At 48.8% G+C, this 22,771-nt stretch overlaps 1 protein-coding gene across 1 annotated transcript in view; it reads left to right on the top strand.

Annotated features, from left to right (window-relative positions):
• Positions 1 to 14,306, top strand: part of COL6A3 (collagen type VI alpha 3 chain) — a gene marked incomplete at both ends in the record, with an annotated part of 68,308 nt that extends 54,002 nt beyond the window's left edge. Inside the window, 6 exons of the mRNA XM_080689292.1 lie at positions 197 to 895; positions 2,349 to 2,451; positions 4,704 to 5,053; positions 6,331 to 6,594; positions 7,655 to 7,759; positions 14,104 to 14,306. Of these exons, the coding sequence (XP_080545418.1) occupies positions 197 to 895; positions 2,349 to 2,451; positions 4,704 to 5,053; positions 6,331 to 6,594; positions 7,655 to 7,759; positions 14,104 to 14,306 (1,724 nt within the window). The remainder of the gene's footprint in view (positions 1 to 196; positions 896 to 2,348; positions 2,452 to 4,703; positions 5,054 to 6,330; positions 6,595 to 7,654; positions 7,760 to 14,103) is intronic.
• Positions 14,307 to 22,771: the final 8,465 nt, after the last annotated feature.

The raw sequence follows: 22,771 nt of genomic DNA on the forward strand, positions 1-22,771 counted from the left end.
CAGTATAAAAATCTTACTTTATTGTTTTATTTCATCTAATAAGTATTAGGTGGTAAAGATTGGTATCCGGCCACTATTAACACTGCAGGACATAATTAGAGTTCTATCTTACACGGCGATTCTAATTACCAGGCTCCCAGCAGACTGGTGTGCTGCAGGAGCCACCAGATGAACGGTCCACTCTCCTTCTTTCTAGACATCTGCAACATCGACCCGTCCTGTGGATTTGGCAACTGGAGGCCTGCCTTCAGGGACAGAAGAGCAGCGGGCAGCGACGTGGACATCGACCTGGCTTTCATTCTGGACAGTTCAGAGACCACCACTCTCTTCCAGTTCAATGAGATGAAAAAGTACATCGGGTACCTGGTCAGGCAGCTGGACTTGAGCCCAGACCCCAAGGGCTCCCAGCACTTTGCCAGAGTGGCCGTGGTGCAGCACGCGCCCTACGAGGCCGTGGAAAACGCCAGCGTGCCGCCCGTGCAGGTGGAATTCTCCCTGGTGGACTACGGCTCCAGGCAGAAGCTGCTAGCCTTCCTCAGCAGCGGGATGAGGCAGCTGCAGGGAACCAGGGCCTTGGGCAGAGCCATCGAATACACAATAGAGAACATCTTCGAAAGTGCACCCAACCCGCGGAACCTGAAAATCATAGTCCTGATGCTGACAGGCGAGACGCGGAAGCAGCAGCTGGAGGAGGCCGAGAGAGCTATCCTGCAGGCCAAGTGCAAAGGCTACTTCTTTGTGGTTCTGGGCATCGGCAGGAAGGTGAACATCAAGGAGGTGTACAGCTTCGCCAGCGAGCCCAACGACGTCTTCTTCAAGCTCGTGGATAAGTCCACTGAGCTCAACGAGGAGCCTCTGATGCGCTTCGGGAGGCTGCTGCCATCCTTCGTTGGCAGTAAGTGCGGCTTTGCACGCGTGCCCCCGGGCCATGCTTTCTGCTGGACCACAGTCTCCGGGCCCAAGGGCAGGAGGGCAGTTGTAGAAGAGATAGCATTGTGCTGGCTCATTTATTCAAGAAATGTGCATTGCACCTGCTGAGTGTCAGGAATGCTTTTAGGAGCCAGGGCTGGCAGGGAGCACACAGACAGCAATCCTTGCCTTGGTTTGCTCATTTATTGCACCGGATTTGAGTGGATATCTCCTTGCAATAAGGTGTTCCATGGGGCTTAGGATGGGCTGGGCAAATGGGTCAAAAACACATCGTGCCTGCCATCATAAAGAAGTGTACCCTATGGGGACGTTGAGGAAAGCTTCTCAAAGGAGTTATATTGACCGAGGCTTAGCCACCAAACCCATACTTGGTCTGCTGGTTCTTTTTTTTTTTTTTTTTTTTTGGTGGTACTGGGGGTGGAACCCAGGGGCTTTTCTACCTCTGGGCTATACTCCCATACCCATTTTATACTTTATTTGGAAACAGAGTCTCATTAAGTTGCGGAGAGCCTCACTAAGTAGCCGAGGCTGACTTGAACCTGTGCAATCCTCATGTCTCAGCCTCCCAGGCGCTGGGATTACAAGTGTGAGCCACCACGCCCGGCTTTGCTGGCTCTTTGACCATGGGGTTCTCCCTTCCTGGCATGCCGCTCCTCCCACCTTAGCAGAAAATCCTAGTTCATTTCCAAAACTCATTTCCAACTCTCTTGCTCACTGTGAATGCCCCTCTCCAAGGCTTGCTCATGTAGAACCTGAAGGTCATCTACTGTGTGTTCTGTTGGTTGGTTGGTAGTGGGCCCCTGATCCCTGGAGACTGCACTGCCCATCATACTCCCCAGGCCTGGACTGATGCACACCAAGTTAGCACAGGCAGCATGTGGAACCAGTGAGGGATAGAAAATGGAAGGACAGTAGGTAGACAATAGAAAGTTGAGGTCTGTGAAAGTGATATTCACTTTTGTGAAGACCTGCCTCCTGAGGTATTTAGGGTAACGTGAAGAAAGGTAGGTCATGGGCTTACCCAGGGATGATTTTTCCTGTGCTCAGAAATGTAAAAACTGAAAGTTCAACAAAGCATTGAGAAAACATTTAAGTACAGTTGGGTCATTATTCAGTGTTCAGAGTTTGGAACTTGTTAAACTCTCCACCTGATTTCTATACCTTTTTCTCTCATATTGAGTAAGTAGTATCTTTACTGAAACACTACCACATAGAAAATACTGACTTAAAATGTTTCATGGGTCAAGCATTATTATACTTAATATTTGTAGGACTTAGCTTGTCTAGACAAATTCATTCATTCAACAAGTATTTATGGTCTAAATAAATATTTCATGATTTAACTGATTAGCAGATTAAGTTTAATGTCCATGTGATTTGCATGTAGTTTAAACATTTTTTTTTCTGTTTTTCTCTAGGTGAAAATGCTTTTTACTTGTCCCCAGATGTTAAGAAACAATGTGATTGGTTCCAAGGAGACCAACCAGCAAAGAATGCTATGAAGTTTGGTCACAAACAAGTGTAAGTGATTATAACTATTGTCTCAAAATTGTAGTACTAGATAAAATACGGAGATCCTTCAACTAGCCGCTAACTTTATGGATAAGGACATTGAAATCCAAAATCTCACTTCCCAAAAGTAATGTGGGCCATTCTCAAAGAATTGACTATATTAGTTAGCTTTGCTGCATAACAAATTTCCCCAAATTTAGGGGCTTAAAACAGTAACTCTTTATTTAATTTGCATTTCTTTGGGTTAGTAACACCTGGCTGTGCTCAGCCAGGTGGTCCTTCTGCTCTCTTCTGAGCTCCCTTATTAGCATGTGTGGTCCACAGTCTCTGTTGTAGACTGATTGATCCAGGATGCTCTCAGCTGGGATGGTTCATCTCTGCTCCCCATGGCCTCTCACTCTCTAATCGACTAGACTTTGCTAGGTGACCAGGCAGGTTTCCATGGGAGAAGGTGGCAGGATTCACCTAGGGGGTCTGGCCGACTCTTCTGCCACATTCTATGGGCCAAAGCATGTCCAAACACCAGCCTGGAGTTAGGGCTGGGAAGCTAGAGCTGAGGGGAGGACCTGGGACATCACAGCATATGGGCGTGGGCACAGAGAAGGTAGATTGAGGCCTTATGTCCAAAGAATCTACCATATCTCGTGTGACAGGATTTCATAAAGAAGGGTTGGATACAAAAAACTTGGATTCCAAATCATAAAATTATTAATGCTATAACCACGTGTGACGGTGGGAACGCCAGGAGGCAACTTGTGTGTTCTACTAGGAACCAAACTGTGAGTCGGGTGGCAGGGAGCACTGTGGTTCCCACGGTGATGCTCCTGCCTGGCACCTGCCCTGTCTCTGGAATCAACTCAGGAATAGGGAGGAGAGCAGTGCGGCCACACAACAGGGGGCTGTAGAAACTGACCCCACGGAATAGGTCAGCAGTGTGTGCCCTTAAGAGAATGTCTCAGTAGTTCATGCTCTGGGGAAAGGGGTGGTGCTTTGCACTCACATGAGGTATGGATTTAAAGGTTCCTTGGAGAATGGACATCCAGTTTACTCTGGAGGGGCAAGAGAGCTGCCTCTTTCTGCTGCAAACTGTCTTCTTTATCACCCCTTAGCCCTTCAGCTCTCGCCTCTGCCCTCGGAGTAGCTCCAAACCTAAGCCTGTCAAGCTAAAAGTTATGACCAAGGGCTGCCACCAACCCTCCCCAGGCACTGTGATGCTGGCCAGGCTCAGGTTCCCAAGCTCCATTTTCTAGCCTTTTATTAACCTTGTCATTCCTCTGGAGTATTCCCTACTTCTTATCTATAAGAAAACAGAATGAACAAAGTAACAGTATCGGGAGTTTTATGATATCAGCTTGAAAATATAGTGTCTAGGACAGGCAGGGCACTTCATCCGTCACATAACTGGATCTTTATTGAAAAGCTAGAACCAAGTGTGGGTCTTTGCTGTTGTGTTATCTGATGTTGTTGCTGCTTTAAGGATTCATCATAGATCAAGAAATTGTTAACAAACACACACAACACACACACAATCAATGCAAACAAAAAAATATATGGACCACTTTCAGCCAATAGCTATGGGAACCAAACAGTATGGTGTCTGCTGACTTCATAATTTTTCAGCTTAATGAGGCATTTTGTTGGATAGTTTTTATGGTGAAAATAACTAATTACTGATTTTATTTAATTTTTATGTATGTTTTCATTCAATTGTTATAATTAGAACATTGTAAATGACTAATGTTTATTCTTTCTTCTACCTTCTTTCTGGCATTTAAAAAAATTATTTATTTGTTTGTGGCACTGGGGGTGGAACTCAAGGGCTTTTCTACCTCCTGGCAATACTCCCAGACCTGTTTTTTACTTTATTTGGAAACAGGGTCTCACTGTGTTGCTGAGGCTGGCTTAGAACCTGTGTGATCCTCCTGTGTCAGCCTCCCAAGTGCTGGGATTACAAGCGTGCGCCACCACGCCTGGCTCTTTCTGCCTCTTTTATAAATTGAAAATAAGATTTTCTATGCACTCAGTATAATATAAGCTTCACTTTTAATTATTCTATTTGTATGTACTGCTTAAACTTTTTTAGGCACAGATTCTAAAAATAAGAAATTGAATATGTGCAATGTTATACCTAATTTAAAAAGTCTAGCATATATATTTTGCTAAAACAGCAAATTTTACCAAACTTATGGGGTGCAATCTTTGTCTATTTTAGACAGCATGTAAAAGTGTGGGTAGAGGTAATACTTGATTTGTTTTCACAGAAACACTCCAAATAATGTTACATCAAGTCCTACTTCCAAACCAGTGACCACCACAAAGCCAGTGACCACCACAAAGCCAGTGACCACCACAAAGCCGGTGCCCGCCACGGCCAAACCAGTGACTATTGTGAATCTACCGCCTGCTAAGCCAGCCGCCGCCAAGCCCGCGGCCTCAAAGACAGCCACGGGCCGACCTGTGGTGGCAGCGGCGGCCAAGCCTGTGGCACCAGCAAAGCCACAGGCCGCGAGACCTCCTGCCGCTGCTGCTAAGCCAGCCGCCGCCAAGCCCGAGGCCCCCCGGTCACAGGCCAAGCCAGCAGGCACCAGGCCAGCCACTGCCAACCCTGCAGGTAAGCAAGCCTGGTGAGGGCTGTCATCTGGTCTTGCCTCCTGGACCAATCCAAGGGCCTGCCCTCAAAGCCTGCCAGGAGGCATCATCACCTGCATGAGGTGTTTTAAAAGGTGCTGGTCCAAGTGTCCAGTTGTTATACACTGCTTTCCTCTGCATCGTCTAGTCTTTGTCTTACAGCCTGGTCAGGGATGGTGAGGTGGTGGTCTCCGGCCCCCTGGGCTCTCCCCTGCATTGCCTGGCCCTGCTGTGGCCTGTGCTGGGAGCTCCCGTTCTCCCTAGGATGCCAGAATGGTGCAGCCCAGCTTGCCTGAAAATCCAGTTATCTAGCTAAAGGGATGAGTTACTAAGTAGAAGTGGATTCAGACCCTATTTAGGAGCGAGCAAGAGAGAGAAAGCAGAAGCCCCTGTGGGTTCTGGTTCTTAGGCTGGGAGGTGCGTGTTTCTGCCAGACCTACCTCCCCAAGAATGAGACTTGAAAAGACCAGGATAGGGCCATTGTGGTCATAAACTTGGTTCCTGCCCTAAGACATGTGGTCACAGAATAGGTGCCCTGTGTGCGGCACCAGGGTGATATTAGGGTGTTTAGTTCAGGGAACTGAGATGTGGGACCCTGGGTGAGCAGCCTTTCTCCAAAGACTGACTAACCTCAGGCCCCGACGGTGGAGAAATACATCGCCAACTCTAGAAGGTAGGTGAGTCAATGGGACTGGGAGCGTGTTCTCTTTTCCTCAAAGACGATGCTGTAAGATACTACAGAATATAGCAAGCCTTTGTCAAGGAAGATGAGGGCGGGCACACACACTCATTAAAGGATGGAAACGGGTCTTCATTTCATGAGCAGAGAGAAAGCAGTGTCCCTTTATAAGAATTTTAAGTCATGTACTCAAATCTTACGACTTTGTAGGTTTTTAAATACAGGCCTTATTTTGTATTGGACATTGGTGGATTAGCACCCCGGGTCTTACATTTTCAAAGCATCTCAATAGTAGAGTTTTTCAATAGAAAAAAAGAGGCAGCCGCTACCTATTGATGATGGCTAGTGGGATTTTTAATGACTGTGATGTGTAATTACAAGTGATTGTTAATGTTCCATGCAAGCTAACAGATGACAAGACTGATATTTCTCAGGAGCTGGAAGAAGAAATTAGTTCTCTGCCCAAGTTTCAATCAATGGCCTCTTGGCACAGCCGGGTCAGACTCCTGTCCGGCCTGGGTGTTGCAGTCCCGGGAGGTTTTGGTCTCTGTCTCCACACTCCGCTCTGCTCTGTCTTTCAGTTAAGACAATCCGAGAGGTCCAGGTGTCTGAAATCACAGAGAACAGCGCCAAACTCCACTGGGAGGGGCCCGAGCCCCCCAGTTCTTACTTTTATGACCTCACTGTCACCTCAGCCCACGACCAGTCCCTGGTCCTGAGGCAGAACCTCTCCGTCACCGACAGAGCCGTCGGAGGCCTGCTGGCCGGGCGGACGTACCAAGTGGTGGTGGTCTGCTACTTGCGGTCACAGGTCAGAGCTGTGTACCGAGGAAGCTTCAGCACAAGTAAGTACGTGGAGCCCGGAGGACCGCGGGCACTGATTTCCACACGGGATAGTGAGTGGGACATAAAGGCAACAGTTATTAATGGACTCTGTCCTTGAGTACCCACAAAGTTAAAAAATACAAATCAGGCCGGGCGTGGAGGCGCACGCTTGTAATCCCCACGCTTGGGAGGCAGAGACAGGAGATCGCGCAGGTTCAAAGCCAGCTGCGTGTGCTGGCTTAGGAGACCCTGTTTCCAAATAAAAATGTAAAAATAGGTCTGGGAGTGTAGTGCAGAGGTAGAAAGGCTTCCAGGAACCCCAGTACCACCAAAAAAAAAAAAAAAAAAAACAAAAACCCACCAAAAAAAAAAACAAGTCAGTAATCTTGGGTGCTTTGATGGTATCCTGACTTTATAATAATAGAAAGGAAGATGGGTGCCATGGGATGCGTGCCCCTGGCCCTGGGTACTTGGCTACTTTAAAGAGAAAACCAAGCCCTCGGGGCCTGAGCTGCCCTACCCAAGGTGGCACCCAAAGAAACTGGGCCTGACGAGGCTCTCTGCTGCTCAGCCCTGTCCCTGCCTCTCTGTTCAGCGAATGGAAAAATGGATCCTTAGGGAGCAGTGGAGGAGTAGGAGGAGGCGCGCCTTCAGGGCTGGGGTCCCTGGCTAGCGTGGAGAGGTCTGTCTCCCTGGCCCCAGCAAGCTGGCACCTGCCGGCTCCTGCATACCTCTGAGGCTGCTTCTGCCTGCCTCTCGGCCTTTCTAAACCATGCACGGGTCTCCTCTCTCTTCTTTTTGAGGCCAAAGGCCCATTCACCCTAGGATTCTGTTTCCTTGGATGGCAGCAGAAGACGGTCTGTGGGAGATGAGCGTGTTGGTGCTCAGGGATCCCCCATTTGCCCATTAACTGATGGATCCAGCGGGTAGACCACAGCATAAACTAGTGTAGATGCTTCTCAAATCTGTGTTTCAAAGGCCTGGCTCTAAGACACCAGCCCTGAAAGGAAGCTCCCTGAGGGCCCCTCAGCCCATCGGCCTCTGATCTGCTGACTCGCTTCATGGTGTTCTCTTTTGTAGAGAAGACTCAGCCCGCACCTCTTCCTCCACAACCAGCCAGGCCGGCTGCTAGTTCAACCATCAATCTAATGGTGAACACAGAACCAATACTTCTCACCGAAACAGGTAAGTAGTGAAACGATCAGGTCCTTTAGCAGCACTAAGAAAGTATTATTTCAACAATTTTGAATCATTTAAAGTCTTGATTCTAGGTCATGGTCTGGGTTGAACTGCCATGACTTCTCTGGGGAAAGTTCCAGGTGGGTTCCAAGAGGCCCTACCTTGTTTTGTTCTGCTCACTCCCTATTGTGGATGGGCCTGTATCTAGCAGTCTTCAGACTCCTGGAGAAATTGGATGGGAGTTGCTTCTAAGGCAACTAGGTCAACTAGGTCAACTAGGGTCAACTAGGTGCAACCAGGGTCGGGTGGGTAGGGAGACCCCCCCAGGCTCCACCCTTTTTGTCTCTGTTCATAAGCAGTTTCCTGAGTCCTATTAAAGTCTGTAGATGGGCCTTTGGTCCCCGCAGCTGCAATCCTTCACAAGAGGATTGACTTCCAACGGGAGTCAGTCACGAAGAGCACACTAGATTTTCCTGGAAGATATGGGTCAGGACAGCCCCAGCTCCAACTTCAAAGGCATTGAAATCTGTGCACACCACTCTCTGCTCGTGAGCTAACTGGGTCCCTCCTAGGGAGGAAATGCAAAATTTCTAGCAAACTCTTGCTTCATTGAGCAAAAATGACTTGGAATAACTACTAGACAGCAGGCTTCGGGAGGTTTTTGGTTCTCTTATGTGTGGTCCAGAAGAATGAGAATGTATAAACAGAGCGTAGATAACATAAGCAACATAATCTTTAAACACTAGTCTGGTCGGGCTGTTTTGTTTTTTCATGTGGAGTTGCAAGTTTTGGAATTAGGGAAGTGTATCCCATCCAGGCCTTTAACCCATCGATCTCCTCTCTCCCGGTGGGAGAAAAGTTTTTGAAACTCTTACTGTGTTTCTGTGAAGACTGTGGGGATCTTGATAAGTTAGATTTAAAACTTGCTCCTTCACACTGGTACAGACACAATACTCAGTATGCATTATTTCTCCAAAGACATGTTTTATAAACAATCCAGACAAAATTAAATTTCAAAACTATCTTTTCTAGATGAATATGTATGCACTTCAATTTTCTCATTTTTTTCTGCTGCATTAACTAATTAGTAACACATTTTAGATTTACACATATGTGTCCCTTTCTTAGTAGTAAATATCAACTACTGACCAGGCATGGTGGCACACACTTATAATCTCGGTACTTGGGAGGCTGAGACCAGAGGACTGCAAGTCTAGAGGACTACAAGTTTGAGGCCATCCTCAGCAACTTAATGAGGCTCTCAGCAACTTAGCAAGAACTTGTTTCAAAATAAAAACTAAAATTGTCTGGGGGTATAGCTTAGAGGTAAGATTCCCCTTAGTTAGATCCCCGGCTCAGCAAGGACCTGCTCTTCTGTCATGGGTTTAGGAAGCATGGTGACCTGTGTTTGAGGGATTCTGGGGAAAAATTTGAATGGAACTAAGCTGGGCGTGGTGGCCCACACTTGTAAGGGCAGTACGGGAGGCTGAGACAGGAGGACCACGCAGGTTCAAAGCCAGCTTCAGCAACCTAGTGAGACCCTGTTTCCAAATAAAAAATAAAAACTAGGTCTAGGGTGTATAGCTCAGATGTAGAAGGCCCCTGAGTTCCATTCCCAGTAACACACACACACACACACACACACACACACACACACACACACACGGAAATAGAGAATATGCTAAGTGAGACTGGCCCTGTCAGAAAGTCAAGCTTATATATTTTCTCTCATATATGGACACTAGAGAGAAAATAGGAAGCATAGGGGACTTTAACGAACATGGAGAAAGACGTGCAGAAGAGTGGCAGGGGATTGGAGGAGGGCGCTGGGGAGGGAAGGGCTTGGGGAAGAAAAGTGCTCAAATAATGTTGTGTCCATAAGCCAATCCCAAATGCCTGGCCTAACCATACGAGCTGAAGAAAGATTTCAGTGCAGAAACTAGCCTAAATCGCTAACGAAATGCTTAGTATTTTTTATTATTTATTTCAGAAATTGACAATCTGTAGAACTGATCACATTTTGTTTAAGCAGGCATTATTACTGGGTCAGTTATAAAGTCCTGGAGGAACTATCATCTTAAGCTCACCAACACTTTATTTCTTTTATTCTAAAAAGCACAATTTTTCTCCATTGTAATACTTCTGAGACTTAAATATGACTTACAGTTGATGACATGGCATGGGTTTTTGGTGGTGTTTTGTGTTACTTGGTAGAACATCAAATAATATTGCATTATAAAATGAAGATAACTTAGATTTGATGAAACACAGTATTCTGTTAGTCAAGTTCTAATATGTATAATCGATTAACACAAAATGATATAATAGGGAAAAACCTGACTTTACGTTAACAATGATCCAAAGAACTAAACCTCACAAGTTGAGTTAAATTAAATAACTACAAATATTTGTGCTCCTTGGCTAAAGAGAGGCAGTCATCAAAAAGGAGGTCTGTTTATCTCTGCCTGAGAATGTGATTTTATCAGTTGCTTGTTCAGGTTATAATGAGCCTCAAAGGGTATTTGGCTTTTTTTTTTTTTTAAATTGAGAAGTCTTAAAAAAAAGTCAACTGGTCAAGATCTGAAAGCAAAAGGATCCCAAACTTAATCACAACTGCAATGAAAAGTAAAGCTAGAATTAGAAAAAAAAGTTTCTTTTGTCCTTTTTGAATCAACCAATGCTAAAAATGAAAGTTTTTTATTCAGACATCAGACCTACCTTCGAGCTCTGGAAGTACTTTACACCGTATCAACAGTGCGGGAGCCAGAGGCCATTGAGTCCTCATGTTTAACAACCATGGAACTGATGAGCAACGTGTTTAGGACAGCCCACAAACACTCCCCACCCTGGCGGTTTGCTCCAGTAGACACTGGAATGCATGGAGATAACCTGCTGGTTTGGAAAATGTCAAAGCTGGTGTCTTGAAAAATGTTTTTAAACACTGGAAATTTCAAACTACACAGAAGGCTGGACTGTCCAGCCAACATGTTTTCTGTTTTAAAGAGTATTTTTCTTTGCTGATTATCACATAAATATGCCATCCCTGGTAAGAATTCAGGACATACAGAACACCATGGAAACATGACCCCCCCCCCCGTGGCTGTGTCGATGCCAGTGATGACCACCCTTAGTGACCCAATGTGGAGCCAGCCTTACTTTTTTCTATGAATATTATGCATGGACAATGTGTATTTGTGTCAAGGGAGACCATGTATGTGAGCACACGCACTTTGTACAAACATAGACTGTTTCTCAGGGCTCCCTGTGCCGCACAGTTGGGGTCCCCCTGCCTAGGGTCAGTTCTAACTCTTCTGAGAACACGTGCTTGTGCCCGTCGCCCTTCTCATAAGCCCCATGGCCACCAGAGAGGATATTTCGCCAGACGGGGTCTGAATCCAGCCACCCTGCACATTCTCTGTTGTGAAATTGAAACAGTCCAGGCTAAAGTGAGCCAGGCAAGGACGTTGATAACTTTTCCTCCTGAGCGTCTTCAAGGCTGCCATTGGGTTCTCAGTCACAGAAAGTAGTATTTAACGATACACAGCCGGAACCTGCAGAGTTGTGCCCAAAGGGGCCTCCTCCCGTTAGAGGGAAGACATGAACAACTAGGTAACTATCGTAACCAAAATCGCTTTGTTTTAGGAAAAGTCCGGTGTAAGTCCAATGAAGGCCAACCAATTTCCTTTGTACAACAGGACATTATATTTATTATTATTATTATTATTATTATTAATTATTATTATTATTATTATTAATTTGCTTGAAAACAACTACATTAGCATATGTAGACATAGCTTAGTAGAATCTGCCCAATATGGGGCTTAAAACCATAAGACTCCATAGAAACATAACATCTCACACTTTCAGGATTTAAAAATGGAGAATCCTAAATTTCGTCTTTGAATGGCGCGGGACTCTCGTCAGTATTTCTCCTGGCTTTCCAGACCTCTGTGTCCACAGCGCAGTGTGTCTTTATATTTCGATTCTGGCCTGGACGAGGGCAGGCAGTGCAGGAGCCATGGTTTGGTTCTGGGGACTTGGGTTAGAATGGAAAGAAAGTGAGGAGGCCGGTGGGGCAGGGAGCCAGCTCCGGCGGCAGCGTGGCTGCAAGCTGAGTGTCCTGGAGCCCCGGGGGGCAAGAGGGAACCGAGATGACCAGGCCCGAGGTGCACTCGGAACAAATAATACTGAACAGTGTGGGCCATCTGGGGATGCTCCAATGCTCTGGGAGGAGAGGAGAAGATGAGACAGACGTTGGGCAGGCCTCGCAACTGCAGGAGACCCGCGGAGAGGCCGGGAGTCTGTTCGGTGGTTCATTCGTTGTGCCTTGCTGTGTCCCCTCCACGGCATCCCCTAAGAGGCCAGCCCTGTCCTCCAGTCACTAGCACATTTGAGAGAGGGACGCTTGTTTTGTAAGTTGTCACCTTGTTATTCTGGCTTCCATGGCCCCACTGGCTTTCTGGGCTCCCAAGAGGTGTAAATACAGAGCTACCAGCCTCCACGCTTTGCAGACAGCCTCCCTGGGGCACGGAGGCCACTTCTGAGCCTCGGTCCTCTGTGGCTTTGAGTCCCATACGTCATGGCTGACCCAAGCTGGGATTGTCAACCTAGCGACCTAGTTTCTCCCTTCCCTTGTCGGTGCTGGTCAGAGCTGCAGATGTCTGCTATGTCTGCAGCTGCGCATGACCTGCCTTGCTGGATCCAGGAGAGCGGGGATGGAGCCCTTCAGGCGGAGAGCCTGAAGATTCCAGCCTGTTAGCCACTCACATACGCATACAGCATTATCTGCGCAGGGACTTTGGTCAAAAGAAGGCTTACGTCTTCTAAACTTTCAGATAATGGTTAACGTCCATGTATCTCTTTCCCAGCGTGATCTGGAGTTTGCCAGAAAGCTTTGTAAACAGAATTCTTACTGAGCATGGGCTGTCAACTTTTTCCCTAGGCATGGCTGGGGAGGGGGCCTCAGCTTGACTTTGCAGCTGTCAGAGTGTGCATTTAAAACATAAACTTCTTAACTGGAAAAAGAAAGCCTCCCAGTCTTCAAAAGCGATTTGCTGTGGGACATTTTTGCTGTAATGAACTTTACTCCAGTGGCCCTTCTTGGCACGGGGTTCGGGTGCTTCTTGGCTACACACTTGTGAGTGCGTGTGCACACACTCATGAAGGTTTTGTGTTTCTGCTTCACCTATAATTTTCAAATGACTTGGTTTGTAGTGAAATGCACAGCCTTATTTTTGAACAAAATTCTTTGTGTGTGTGTGTGTGTGGTGTGAGGGATGGAACCCCAGGGGCATTCCGAGCTATACCACAGGCCCTATTTTTAATGCTTTATTTTGAAACTGAATCTCACTGAATTGCAAAGGGTTTCATTAAGTACCTGAGGCTGTCCTCGAACCATGATCCTCTTGTCCCAGCCTCCTAAATGCTGGGATCACAAGCGTGCACCGTCACGCTGGGCGAACTATATTCTAAGGGGATTTAAATTCCATTTGGCCAAAGAGTAGAAAGCTCCGAGGTTTCACATTCGGTTTCTTTTAGAAAGATTTTTACTGGTGGATTATGATTATATATTGTAGCGAGGTTTAACACGACCCGTTCCTGTGTGCACACAGCTCTCTGGGAGGTTTTCCTCCACACCCCATCCACTACCCCGTCCCTCTGTCCCCACACATCCTACTGACACGGGTAGTGATGCCATCATATATGAACTTGACGTTATTTGGTCTATTTCCTTTCTCAGGACTCCTTTTCTTTCCTCGACTTCTCCCCCTCCCTCCGCCGTCTCCACGATTTCATGATGTCCTTTTCCTATTCTATTTTCTCCCCAGCTTCCACATGAGGGTAAACACACGGCCCTTGAGTTTCTGGGACTGGCCGGTCTCCGCATTCTCTAGTTCCATTTATTTTCCTGAAAATGACCTAACTTTGTTCTTTATGACTGAGTAAAATTTCTCTGTGTATACACACTGTATTTTCTTTATCCAAAATTTAGTGGTTTCTTTTTCTGAGAACTTAAAAAAATTAAAGAATAAGGGGGTCCCGTGATTGGGAAGAAAAAAAACCCCAGTTCCTTCCATTTTTAATTATCCAATGGCCCTGACTAAGGTTTGGGACTCTGTGTATCATTTATAGACAGCTTTGTATGTAGGGTTTTGTTGGTTCCTTGCAAAGATGAAGTGATGATGATGTCCCTGCGGTGGTGAGGATGCAGGTTCGGGCGGGCCGAGGGGCCTTTCCACTGGGCAACTCTCCTCTCTTCCCTCTGCTGTGGCGTTGGGCTCCAGCTCAAACCCAGCACTGGGAGGAACCTGAAGTCTCATGGAGGTTCCCTTCTCTCCTTGCAATTCCAGATATATGTAAGCTGCCCAAAGACCCAGGAACTTGCAGGGATTTTAAAATAATGTGGCACCACGATCCAAAGACCAAGAGCTGCGCGAGGTTCTGGTTTGGAGGCTGTGGCGGAAATGAAAACAGGTTCCAGTCACAAGAAGACTGTGAAAAGGTCTGCGCTCCAGGTAAGGGACGGCTGTCCGTGCTGATGGCTGTGACGTAAGACCAGGCGGAAGGTCCAGGTCAGTGAGTCACCCTGAAAACAGCTGAGTCGCCATGACTATGGGCCGTGTAGACAGGAAAGCTGTTCACATAAAACACCTAAAAAAAGTAAGATTTTAAATTTTACTAAAAGAATCTTGACATTAATTTTTAACTAATTGCTTTGTTTCCTGGAAATAGTTGTATTTTTGTCAACCAAAAAATGTGGGGCTGGGGATGTAGCACATTGGTACAGTGTTTGCCTAGTACTCTCAGGGCCCTGAGATCGAGTCCCAGCATCCTCTCAAAAGGAAAAGCAACAACAACATCAACAACAACAACAACAAACCTCAAAACCAAACAAACCCCAAAGAGAAGTTACATACAATTCAATGAGGCCAGTAAGGCCCAGCTCAGGTAGCTCCAGGTTCATAGGAAGGCAGGCAGGCAGGCAGGCAGGCAGGCAGACATCGCCATTTACCTATCACTCTTCAGAAAGGTTACCAAGCCCCTACTACTCATAAAATATTGAACCAAACTTGATTATTAGAAAATAATATAATGATCAATTAGACGGAATGGCAAAGATAAACGCGCCTACATGTTCACCTTTAAATAATTCTGTTTCCTATAATATTGTTGTCACTGGGGCCGTCCAATATCTCCATCGTACTGGAAAACTTGGTTAGAGATGAACAGCGAGATCCTGGAGGCAGAGCGGGCTGGGCAGAGTTCCGTTCGCATAGAGACCCGGGAGATGGTGCCAGCTGTAGCCACCAGGGTGGACTCGGGTACACGGAGAGCCCGGAGCTCCGGGCTGAGCAAGCCCCAGGAAGCCAGCGATGGGTCAACTGTGCAGGGACCCGAGAAAGGGCCGTTTCAGGGGCTGTGGGTCCTGTCGCCATCAGTTCTGTGGCCTTTGGGTCAGTAATGTACTGTTTCTTCTCCCCTCCCCCTCTCCTGCCCCCTCTCCCCTCCCCCTCTCCTGCCCCCTCTCCCCCTCCCCCTCTCCTGCCCCCTCTCCTGCCCCCTCTCCCCCTCCCCCTCTCCTGCCCCCTCTCCTGCCCCCTCTCCCCCTCCCCCAGTGCTCTCCAAAGCCGGCGTCAACAGTGCTATAGGCACCAAGCTCAGCCTGCAGGACACAGACCTCTAGGAGGAGCAGCCTTCCCAACTCGTCTTCACAGAAGCTCTGGGTAGACGCTCAGGCCCTGTGCCGGCTCGGTCCAGGCTTTGATTGACACTCGAATTTGGAAGGGAGCCTTGTGCCACACGACCCATCGCTATGGTGCTAAAGCCCTGTGGGCTCCTCGCCCTGGTCTCCAGGCTGTTATACCTGTACTCTGAACGCTGCGTATCAGTTAGCCACTGCTGGCGTGTATGTGAACATTCCTAGGAATCCGAACTCCCTCTGGGGTTCCGTGTGCTGCCTGTTCTGGGCAAACGTAAGCTCTAGAAAACAACCCCCGACGGCACAGCTGTTCTCTGCTCTCTTGCTTCGCGCAGTTTCCCCCTTAGTTAAGCACAACTTTAGATGCAGAAAGAGGAGTCCACTTTCTCCTCACCGCGGTTCCCGGGTCGGGCTTCCAGAGCGACTCCTCTTTTCTTGGTCTGCTAACAAATGCTCTAGTTAGAAGGAGGCAAACATCCCTCCATCTGTGCGCACTGCTGGGGCTGATGCCGTGATTAAACAATGAAAAGAAAGTCGTCACAGAGAATATTTTTGCCATCCCTCTTATGTTGCTGTTGTTGGGGTGTTGTTTTTTTTGAGTGAGGGGTGGGGTTTAATGTTAATTTTAAAATTTTTAGGAAATTTATACAAAGAAACTTTTTAATAAAGTATATTGAAAGTGTCTTGGGCTTGGAGTTCTTGGCTGTCTGGTTTCCAAAGCATGATTATCAGAATCACCCCCGGGCTGGGGAAACGTGGCCTGGCCCTGCCTGCCGCTGGCCCCAGCCCCACCCTTTGGTTCCAGGGGAGGAGAAACACCTGTGCTCCGGGTGCACCCCCAGGCCACCAGGGGGGCTGAGCATCCTTCAGACTGGATGCCACCAGGCTGACTGGGGCTCTGTGGCCAGCTGACTGTGCTCCTTGGGAACAGGGCTGCTCTTCACTCTCCTCCAACTTTTGAGTGAACTCCGGAGCCTCAGCCTCCTTCCCTGTCCCCCTCTGTAATGATTCTGTCCCCCCAGAATGGCTAAGAGATGCCATGGGACCCTGCCTCTCCCTTCCCCTCCATGATCTCCAAGACAAAGCATGTCTATATGTTTTAGGAGGTGGTGTTTTTTTCCCTTGAAGACTTCTCACTTTCAGAAATAATACCAACACCAAGCAAATACATGTTCAGGCAGTTCCTGGATGCTACTTAGGAAGGAAACTGAATTTGTTGGACAAAAAACATGCACCCTGACGGGCTGTGGTAGGACTCCAGGACCCTGGGTGTGGGAAGAACCGTTTGATGTCAGGTCTGCGGGAGGACTTGTCAGTTGACCGTGCGGAGGGCCAAGATGGGAACCAGTATGGCGTCTAGAGCTGCAGAGATGGATGGTCACAAGAACCACCCTGGAGAAGTCTACTCAGACCCTTGAGGGGAATTTCTAAACTCTCAGAGTGGGTACATTGTTATTGATATGGTGGAAGGATCGAGTTCATGCCCTTGTCAGTGTGAGAGAAGCCGGGGTTTCTGTGGGCTGAAGAGATCTCTACTGGAACTTGTGGGAATCCTGGGAATGATGCAGAGCTTCACGGTCCATGATGTGGGGGTTTGAGTTTATCTGCTAGTGGCACTGAAGGGCCAGTTAAACACTAGGGTAATATCATGGCTTAGATATAGACTATCTCCTGGAAAGGCTCATGTTATGCTGATCCAGAAATGTTCAGAGGTAAGATAACTGAATCCTGATGTTCTAATCTCATCAATGGGTACTTTCATTGATTGATTAATGGATTTATTGAGCAGCAAGGTAGGTAGGTGGAGTGTGGTGGAGGAGGTGGGTCACTGGGGTGTGGCTTTCGGGACTATGTATTTGGCCCCCATTCCTCCCTTCTAAGTCATGGTTCACAGGTACTTTGGGTCACAACGGTGGGAATGAATACTGAAACAGGTAGATTGGGAAATTACAGAGCTTTGGGCCCCTTTGCAAGCCCTCACAGTCAGTGGTCTCCCCTGGTCTGTGGAAATACTCTGAGATGCCTCTTTCAGCACCACCGAGTGAATGATACTGTAAGCTGTCTGTTTCTCCTGAAAGGTTCCTTATACCTCTGGGCCCTGCCTAAGCCTGCATCTTGAAGACTCTTTGTTTAGCATCCAGTGGACCCACAGAGAGCCCACCAATGGCCCTGAATTCCCTTGAAATGGACCTTAGAGTTAGGTGGGAAATGGCATTTGGGGACTTTCTCAGTGACACTCGTCTCAAAGTTCCCTAGCCCCACAGGAACAGCCCTCACCCTGTAACATGTCTGTTCACCTTCCCCTGCTGAGTATTTTCAACAAACTTTACCCACTGGAGGAAAGGGATGTATGCAGTGGAAGGGGGGCCTTGCTGGTGCAGTGGTTGGGAATAAAATACAAAGAAGTCTGCATGAGTTGGCAAGGGCTGCTGTAACAAAGTGCCACAAGATGGATGGTTTACAACAACAGAAATGTTTTCTCATAATTGTCAAGGCAGGAAGTTCAAAAGCAAAGTACTGAAAGAGTCACGTTCCTTCTGAGACATATACAAGAGTCTTTCTTCTTCTCAGCCTAATTTCCTTGTGTCTTATCATTACTGTGATCATCTAAGAACCGACCATACAATTTAAAGGAAGATTTTCTTGTTTATGGTTTTGGGTTCAGTCCATGTGAGGCTGGGAACCACGATATCAGGGCATGGTGGTGAGAAGTGGAGAGAGGAAGAGGGTTAGCTGTGCTCTCGCATCATGGAGCTGAGAGCCAGGGAGAGATCAGGGGAGGAGGAGACACATAGAATCCAAAAGGCTGCGCCCCAAGGACCCACCTTCTCTAGCCACACACTTTGGCCACTGTCCAGAAAGGTCCATTACAATAGATCCATCCGCTCACAACCAGGCCCCACTTTCAACATTGCCACCCCATTTCCATGAGGGCTCGAGGGGCATTCCAGTTTCAAACCAGTGTACCTTGTCTCTTCCTACCTTCCTGTCTTTACTCCTCCCTCCCTCCCTCCCTCCTGTCCTTCCTCCCTCCCTGTGACTGCTGCGATCCCGGCACTCCTTGGCTTGCAGCTCTCCTACACTGGTCTGTCTTTGTGGTCACAGGTCCTCCCCCTGTGTGTCTCTATCCTCACATAGCATCTCAGGAGAACAGTGTCAAAGTGGATTAATTTCCCCTCCTTTCTTAGCATGACCCTGTTTTTTAAATGTTAAGTATATCTTCAATGGCCTCTTCTAAAGTACCGTGGTTAGGGCTCTGATATGTTTCTTCATGGTGGGTGTCAAAGTTCAACCCACAACATAACCTTAGCATTTTCGATTCTTACTTCCAATCTGCTATGTGGCTACCACCAGAACCTGGGTAGCAGCTCCAGTGGTGAGATCTCAGCCAGCTCATCTATGGTTAATAGAACCACCCTGAAGGTTGTTCATCCCTAGGCATGCTAGGTTAGTAGAACCACCAGGGATTCTATCTTTCCTGATTCCCCTTGGCCAGTAGAACCTTCAGTAAACTACTAACCCCTAGCCACCTCTGGTTAGTGGCACCATCAGCAAGCTCCTTCTACCCCTAGCCACCTCTGGTTAGTGGCACCATCAGCAAGCTCCTTCTAACCCTAGCCACCTTTGGTTGGTAGAACCATCAGACAGATTCTATCAATTCCTTGTCATATTTAATCAGTAGAACCACTGATCAGATTCCATCAACTTCTTGTCCTCTCTGGTCAGCAGAACCATCATGACTGGACCTTACGGCACCTTACGGCTGAGTCCTGTGCACTTTACAACTCCCATCTTAGCTCCTATTCAAAGTCTTTCTGTTTTTAACGTCACACAGGCTAGACACCTGGCTCCAGATGTGGCTTGAGAAGTCCGTGAGCTGATCTCTTCTTCCTCTAAGCCTGTAGAATTTCATGTTGGCGCTCCTCACTGGGCTCCGAAGGCCAGGGCAGAGCTGGCGTCTGTCTTTGGCCTTCCCTTGGCTGGCTCCTACCTGCGACACGTGCCCTGCGCCAACTCCTCGGCAGGCAGAGGTTGGTTCTCTGGGGGAATGTGGCTGTAGGTGCATTCCTTTGCCCCTTTTGAAGCTTCCTGTGAGGGAAGTCCACCCTACAGGTGCTGGGGGTGGGAGGTACATAAAAAAGTTATCTCTGCTCCAGCACCCTTCTTGGGTCAGTCGATCCACAGGAAATACACATGGCCTTGCCACACCAACTAGCCTCCCTCCTGCTCAAACACCACTACCCATCCCCACTTCCAGGGATTGGGTAGGACCAGTGGACAGCTGGTCTCTAGCCCTTGACTCAGTGGTAGGGGAAGGAATGATTCAGATGCTAGCCCCCACTCAGCATCTCTGAGTGTTGTCTTAATGCCTGGAAGGCCTTGGCTCAGAGCAAGGACCGGCTGGACACTCTGCCCTTTACACAGGAGGTGAAGGAAGCACGTGACCTCTTTGTAGAAGCACAGTTTTGCCTTTATAAGGCCACCAGGACCGTCTCCCTCATCCACTTCTATCTCAGAATCCACGGGGGTGGCCTTAGTTCAGTGCTCTGAGCTGCAGCCCTTGGCAATCAACTTTGGGAAAACAGTGTCCACTGGCTACCCAACACCAGACCTTCTAGAAACTGAAAAATCAGACGGCTCTGGGCCCTGGTAATGTGCCGGACTCTTCATTTTCTCTGTGACTCACCCCACTGGTTTATCTGCCAGAGATAAAATATCATCACATACAGCATTGTTCCCTGGATATATATTTCAGGCTCCCCCAGAAGCAGCCCGAGGGCTAAGGATTGAGATACAAGTTGTTTATTTAGGAGCTGAGGGAAATCACTGAGCAGCTAAGAAGAGAAAGTGAGACTGGAAAAGGAAGGCCATTATTAGAACGTGGGTGGTCAGACCCCATCACGGAGCCCAATCCCCTCCTGCCCTTGAAGGCCTGCAGAGGTGTGAGGCGCTGGGGTGTGTGGTGGCTGCTCCCTGGAGAGGCAGTCCTCAGTCCTCCTTGCGTGCATGCCCACTGCCATGGGGCTGCACACAGGCCGTTCTTGGTCACGACCTGCAGATGCTCATGTACGGAGTCTCCAGAGCACAGGGAAGTGGACAGACCCAAAGCATGTGGTCCTACCAAGCTGCTAATATTTGTGTCATTACTAGAGGGCCTGAGAGCAAGCTGGGGTGAGGCCTTGGAGGACTTGCTGCCAGATTGCTCCAGGGCCCAGGGTCATCTGCTAGCCTCCTGCCCCCTGCTGCCGGCACACCCTCTGCACCACCCGGGATTCTAGTTTCCTGGGCTGCTTAAGCCTGCAGGGAAAATCAGACCCAGAGTCTCTCCTGAGCCAGGAATGCTGGAGGAGACAGAACTCCAGGTGTGTGGCTGGGTGAACGGGCTGAGTGCTGGTACGTTGCGGGGTGGTACTGGGGCGGTGGAGGGTGGTAGGCTGTAGGGATCTGAGAGGTCGGGGGTCTGTGGGGCAGAGGGGATCTGAGGTGCTGCGCACAGTGGGGCCTGATGCACAGAGCAGGTGTGTGTTGCTGGGATGCAGATTAGAGGAAGAGAGACCTGCGGGGCCACGGCAGAGCGGCAGAGCGGCTCCCTGGGAGCCATACCTGGTGCACTGGTGGAGACAGGTGGAGAGCTATAGGTGAGGCGTCCCCCTCGCAACAGGGGAGGGGACAAAATGTGGATGCAGGTGGAAGGGGGCTTGTGGAATCGGAGGGAGAACTTGACAAAACTCTTCTGTATAGCTTCAAAGCCTTTGGGGCACAAAGGGTCAGGCCGGAGCCGAGGGAGGGCAGGGTCCACAGGAGAAGGGTGGGGTGCTTTGACTTGTGCTTTTGCTGCTGGGTAGTGAGGACTTCCAGGGGACGAGGCGGATCGCAGGTGGACTCAGTGCCCACGTGGAGCTGGCCACCCTAGCATTGAAGTGACACTGCCATGATTGGAACACGCTCGCTAGGTACATGTAGGCAGGTAGGAAGTGTTTGGTGGAAGCAGCCCCTGGGGGCGTGGCCTTGGGGACCGTCTGTCCAGGGCCCCTTCTCTCTCTTTCCTTCAGGCTGCCATGAGTTGCGCTCAGCTTTCCTCTGCGGCTCCCTGTGCCATGCTGTCTGCCCTGGAGGCGGCGGACTGTGGACTGGACCTCCGAAACCGTGAGGCAAACACACCCCTCTTGGCCTCTGTTGTTTGTTCCAGGTGTTTGGGTCACAGTGACAAAGAAGTAGACTAAAACATGGGCAGAGGGCAGTTCATGGGCTCAGCCTCCCCACACTTACACTTTATAGGGACGGAGCCCAGGGGCATTCCACCTCTGAGCTACACGCCCAGCCCTGCTTTTTATTCTTTATTTTGAAACAGGGTCTCACTGAGTTGCAAAGGGCCTCACTAAGTAGCTGAGGTTGTCCATGAACCACGATCCTCCTGTCTCAGCCTCTGGAATGCTGGGATTTTAAGCTGCACCACCACGCCCGGCTCCCAGGCTTTCAATCTTATGTGAAGACTCTATCTCCATGTAAACCCATCTTGTCCAATAAGGACAATTACTAGATGATACTGATCGCTCACCAGATACTGCGTAATCCTACGTGACACTCTGGGATGTGGGGAGACGTCAGGGAACAACCCAGGCAGACCTGCATTCTTGCCCCGAGGAGGAGACAGGCAAAATGTAGCAGACCAGAAGTCACAGGATAAAGGCAGGCTGTTACGGAAGGTGGCGAGGACCACGAGGGCGAGAACGTGTGCTAGGGCAGGGGGCTGGCAGCGCTGGGGTGGGGTGGTCAGCGCTCTGTCACGGCTCTCCGGGGCACCACCGCGGGCTTCCCTGAGAAGTGGCTTTGACAACACCTGAGGAGGTAGGGGAGGTAGTGGAGTGGAAATCTGGGGCTGGGGAGTTCGCACAGAGGGGATGCCGAGAGTTTGGAGCCTCGGTCCAGGTCCATGGCTGGCCTGGGAGAGCCAGAGGGGGCACAGGGGCCGTGCAAGCAGGCTGGCTTTGCTCAGAGACAGGCGAGCCATGCAGGGGCGATCACGCCATTCTGGGAGAGGTGTGTGTGTGTGTGTGTGTGTGTGTGTGTGTGTGTTTCTGGGGATTGAACCCAAGGTCTTTCTACCTCTGTGCTATATATAGTTTCATCTCTTTTTATTTTGAAACAAGGGCTCACCAAGTTGCCGAGGCTGGCCTTGAGTCTGCAATCTTCCTCTTTCGCCTCCCAAGTATTGGGATGCACCACTGAGCCTGTCTCCTCCTCGGGGCAAGAATGCAGGTCTGCCTGGGTTGTTCCCTGACGTCTCCCCACATCCCAGAGTGTCACGTAGGATTACG

The sequence above is a fragment of the Muscardinus avellanarius genome (genome assembly GCF_963383645.1).
Source record: "Muscardinus avellanarius genome assembly, chromosome: 2".
NCBI classification, from domain to species: Eukaryota; Metazoa; Chordata; class Mammalia; order Rodentia; family Gliridae; genus Muscardinus; species Muscardinus avellanarius.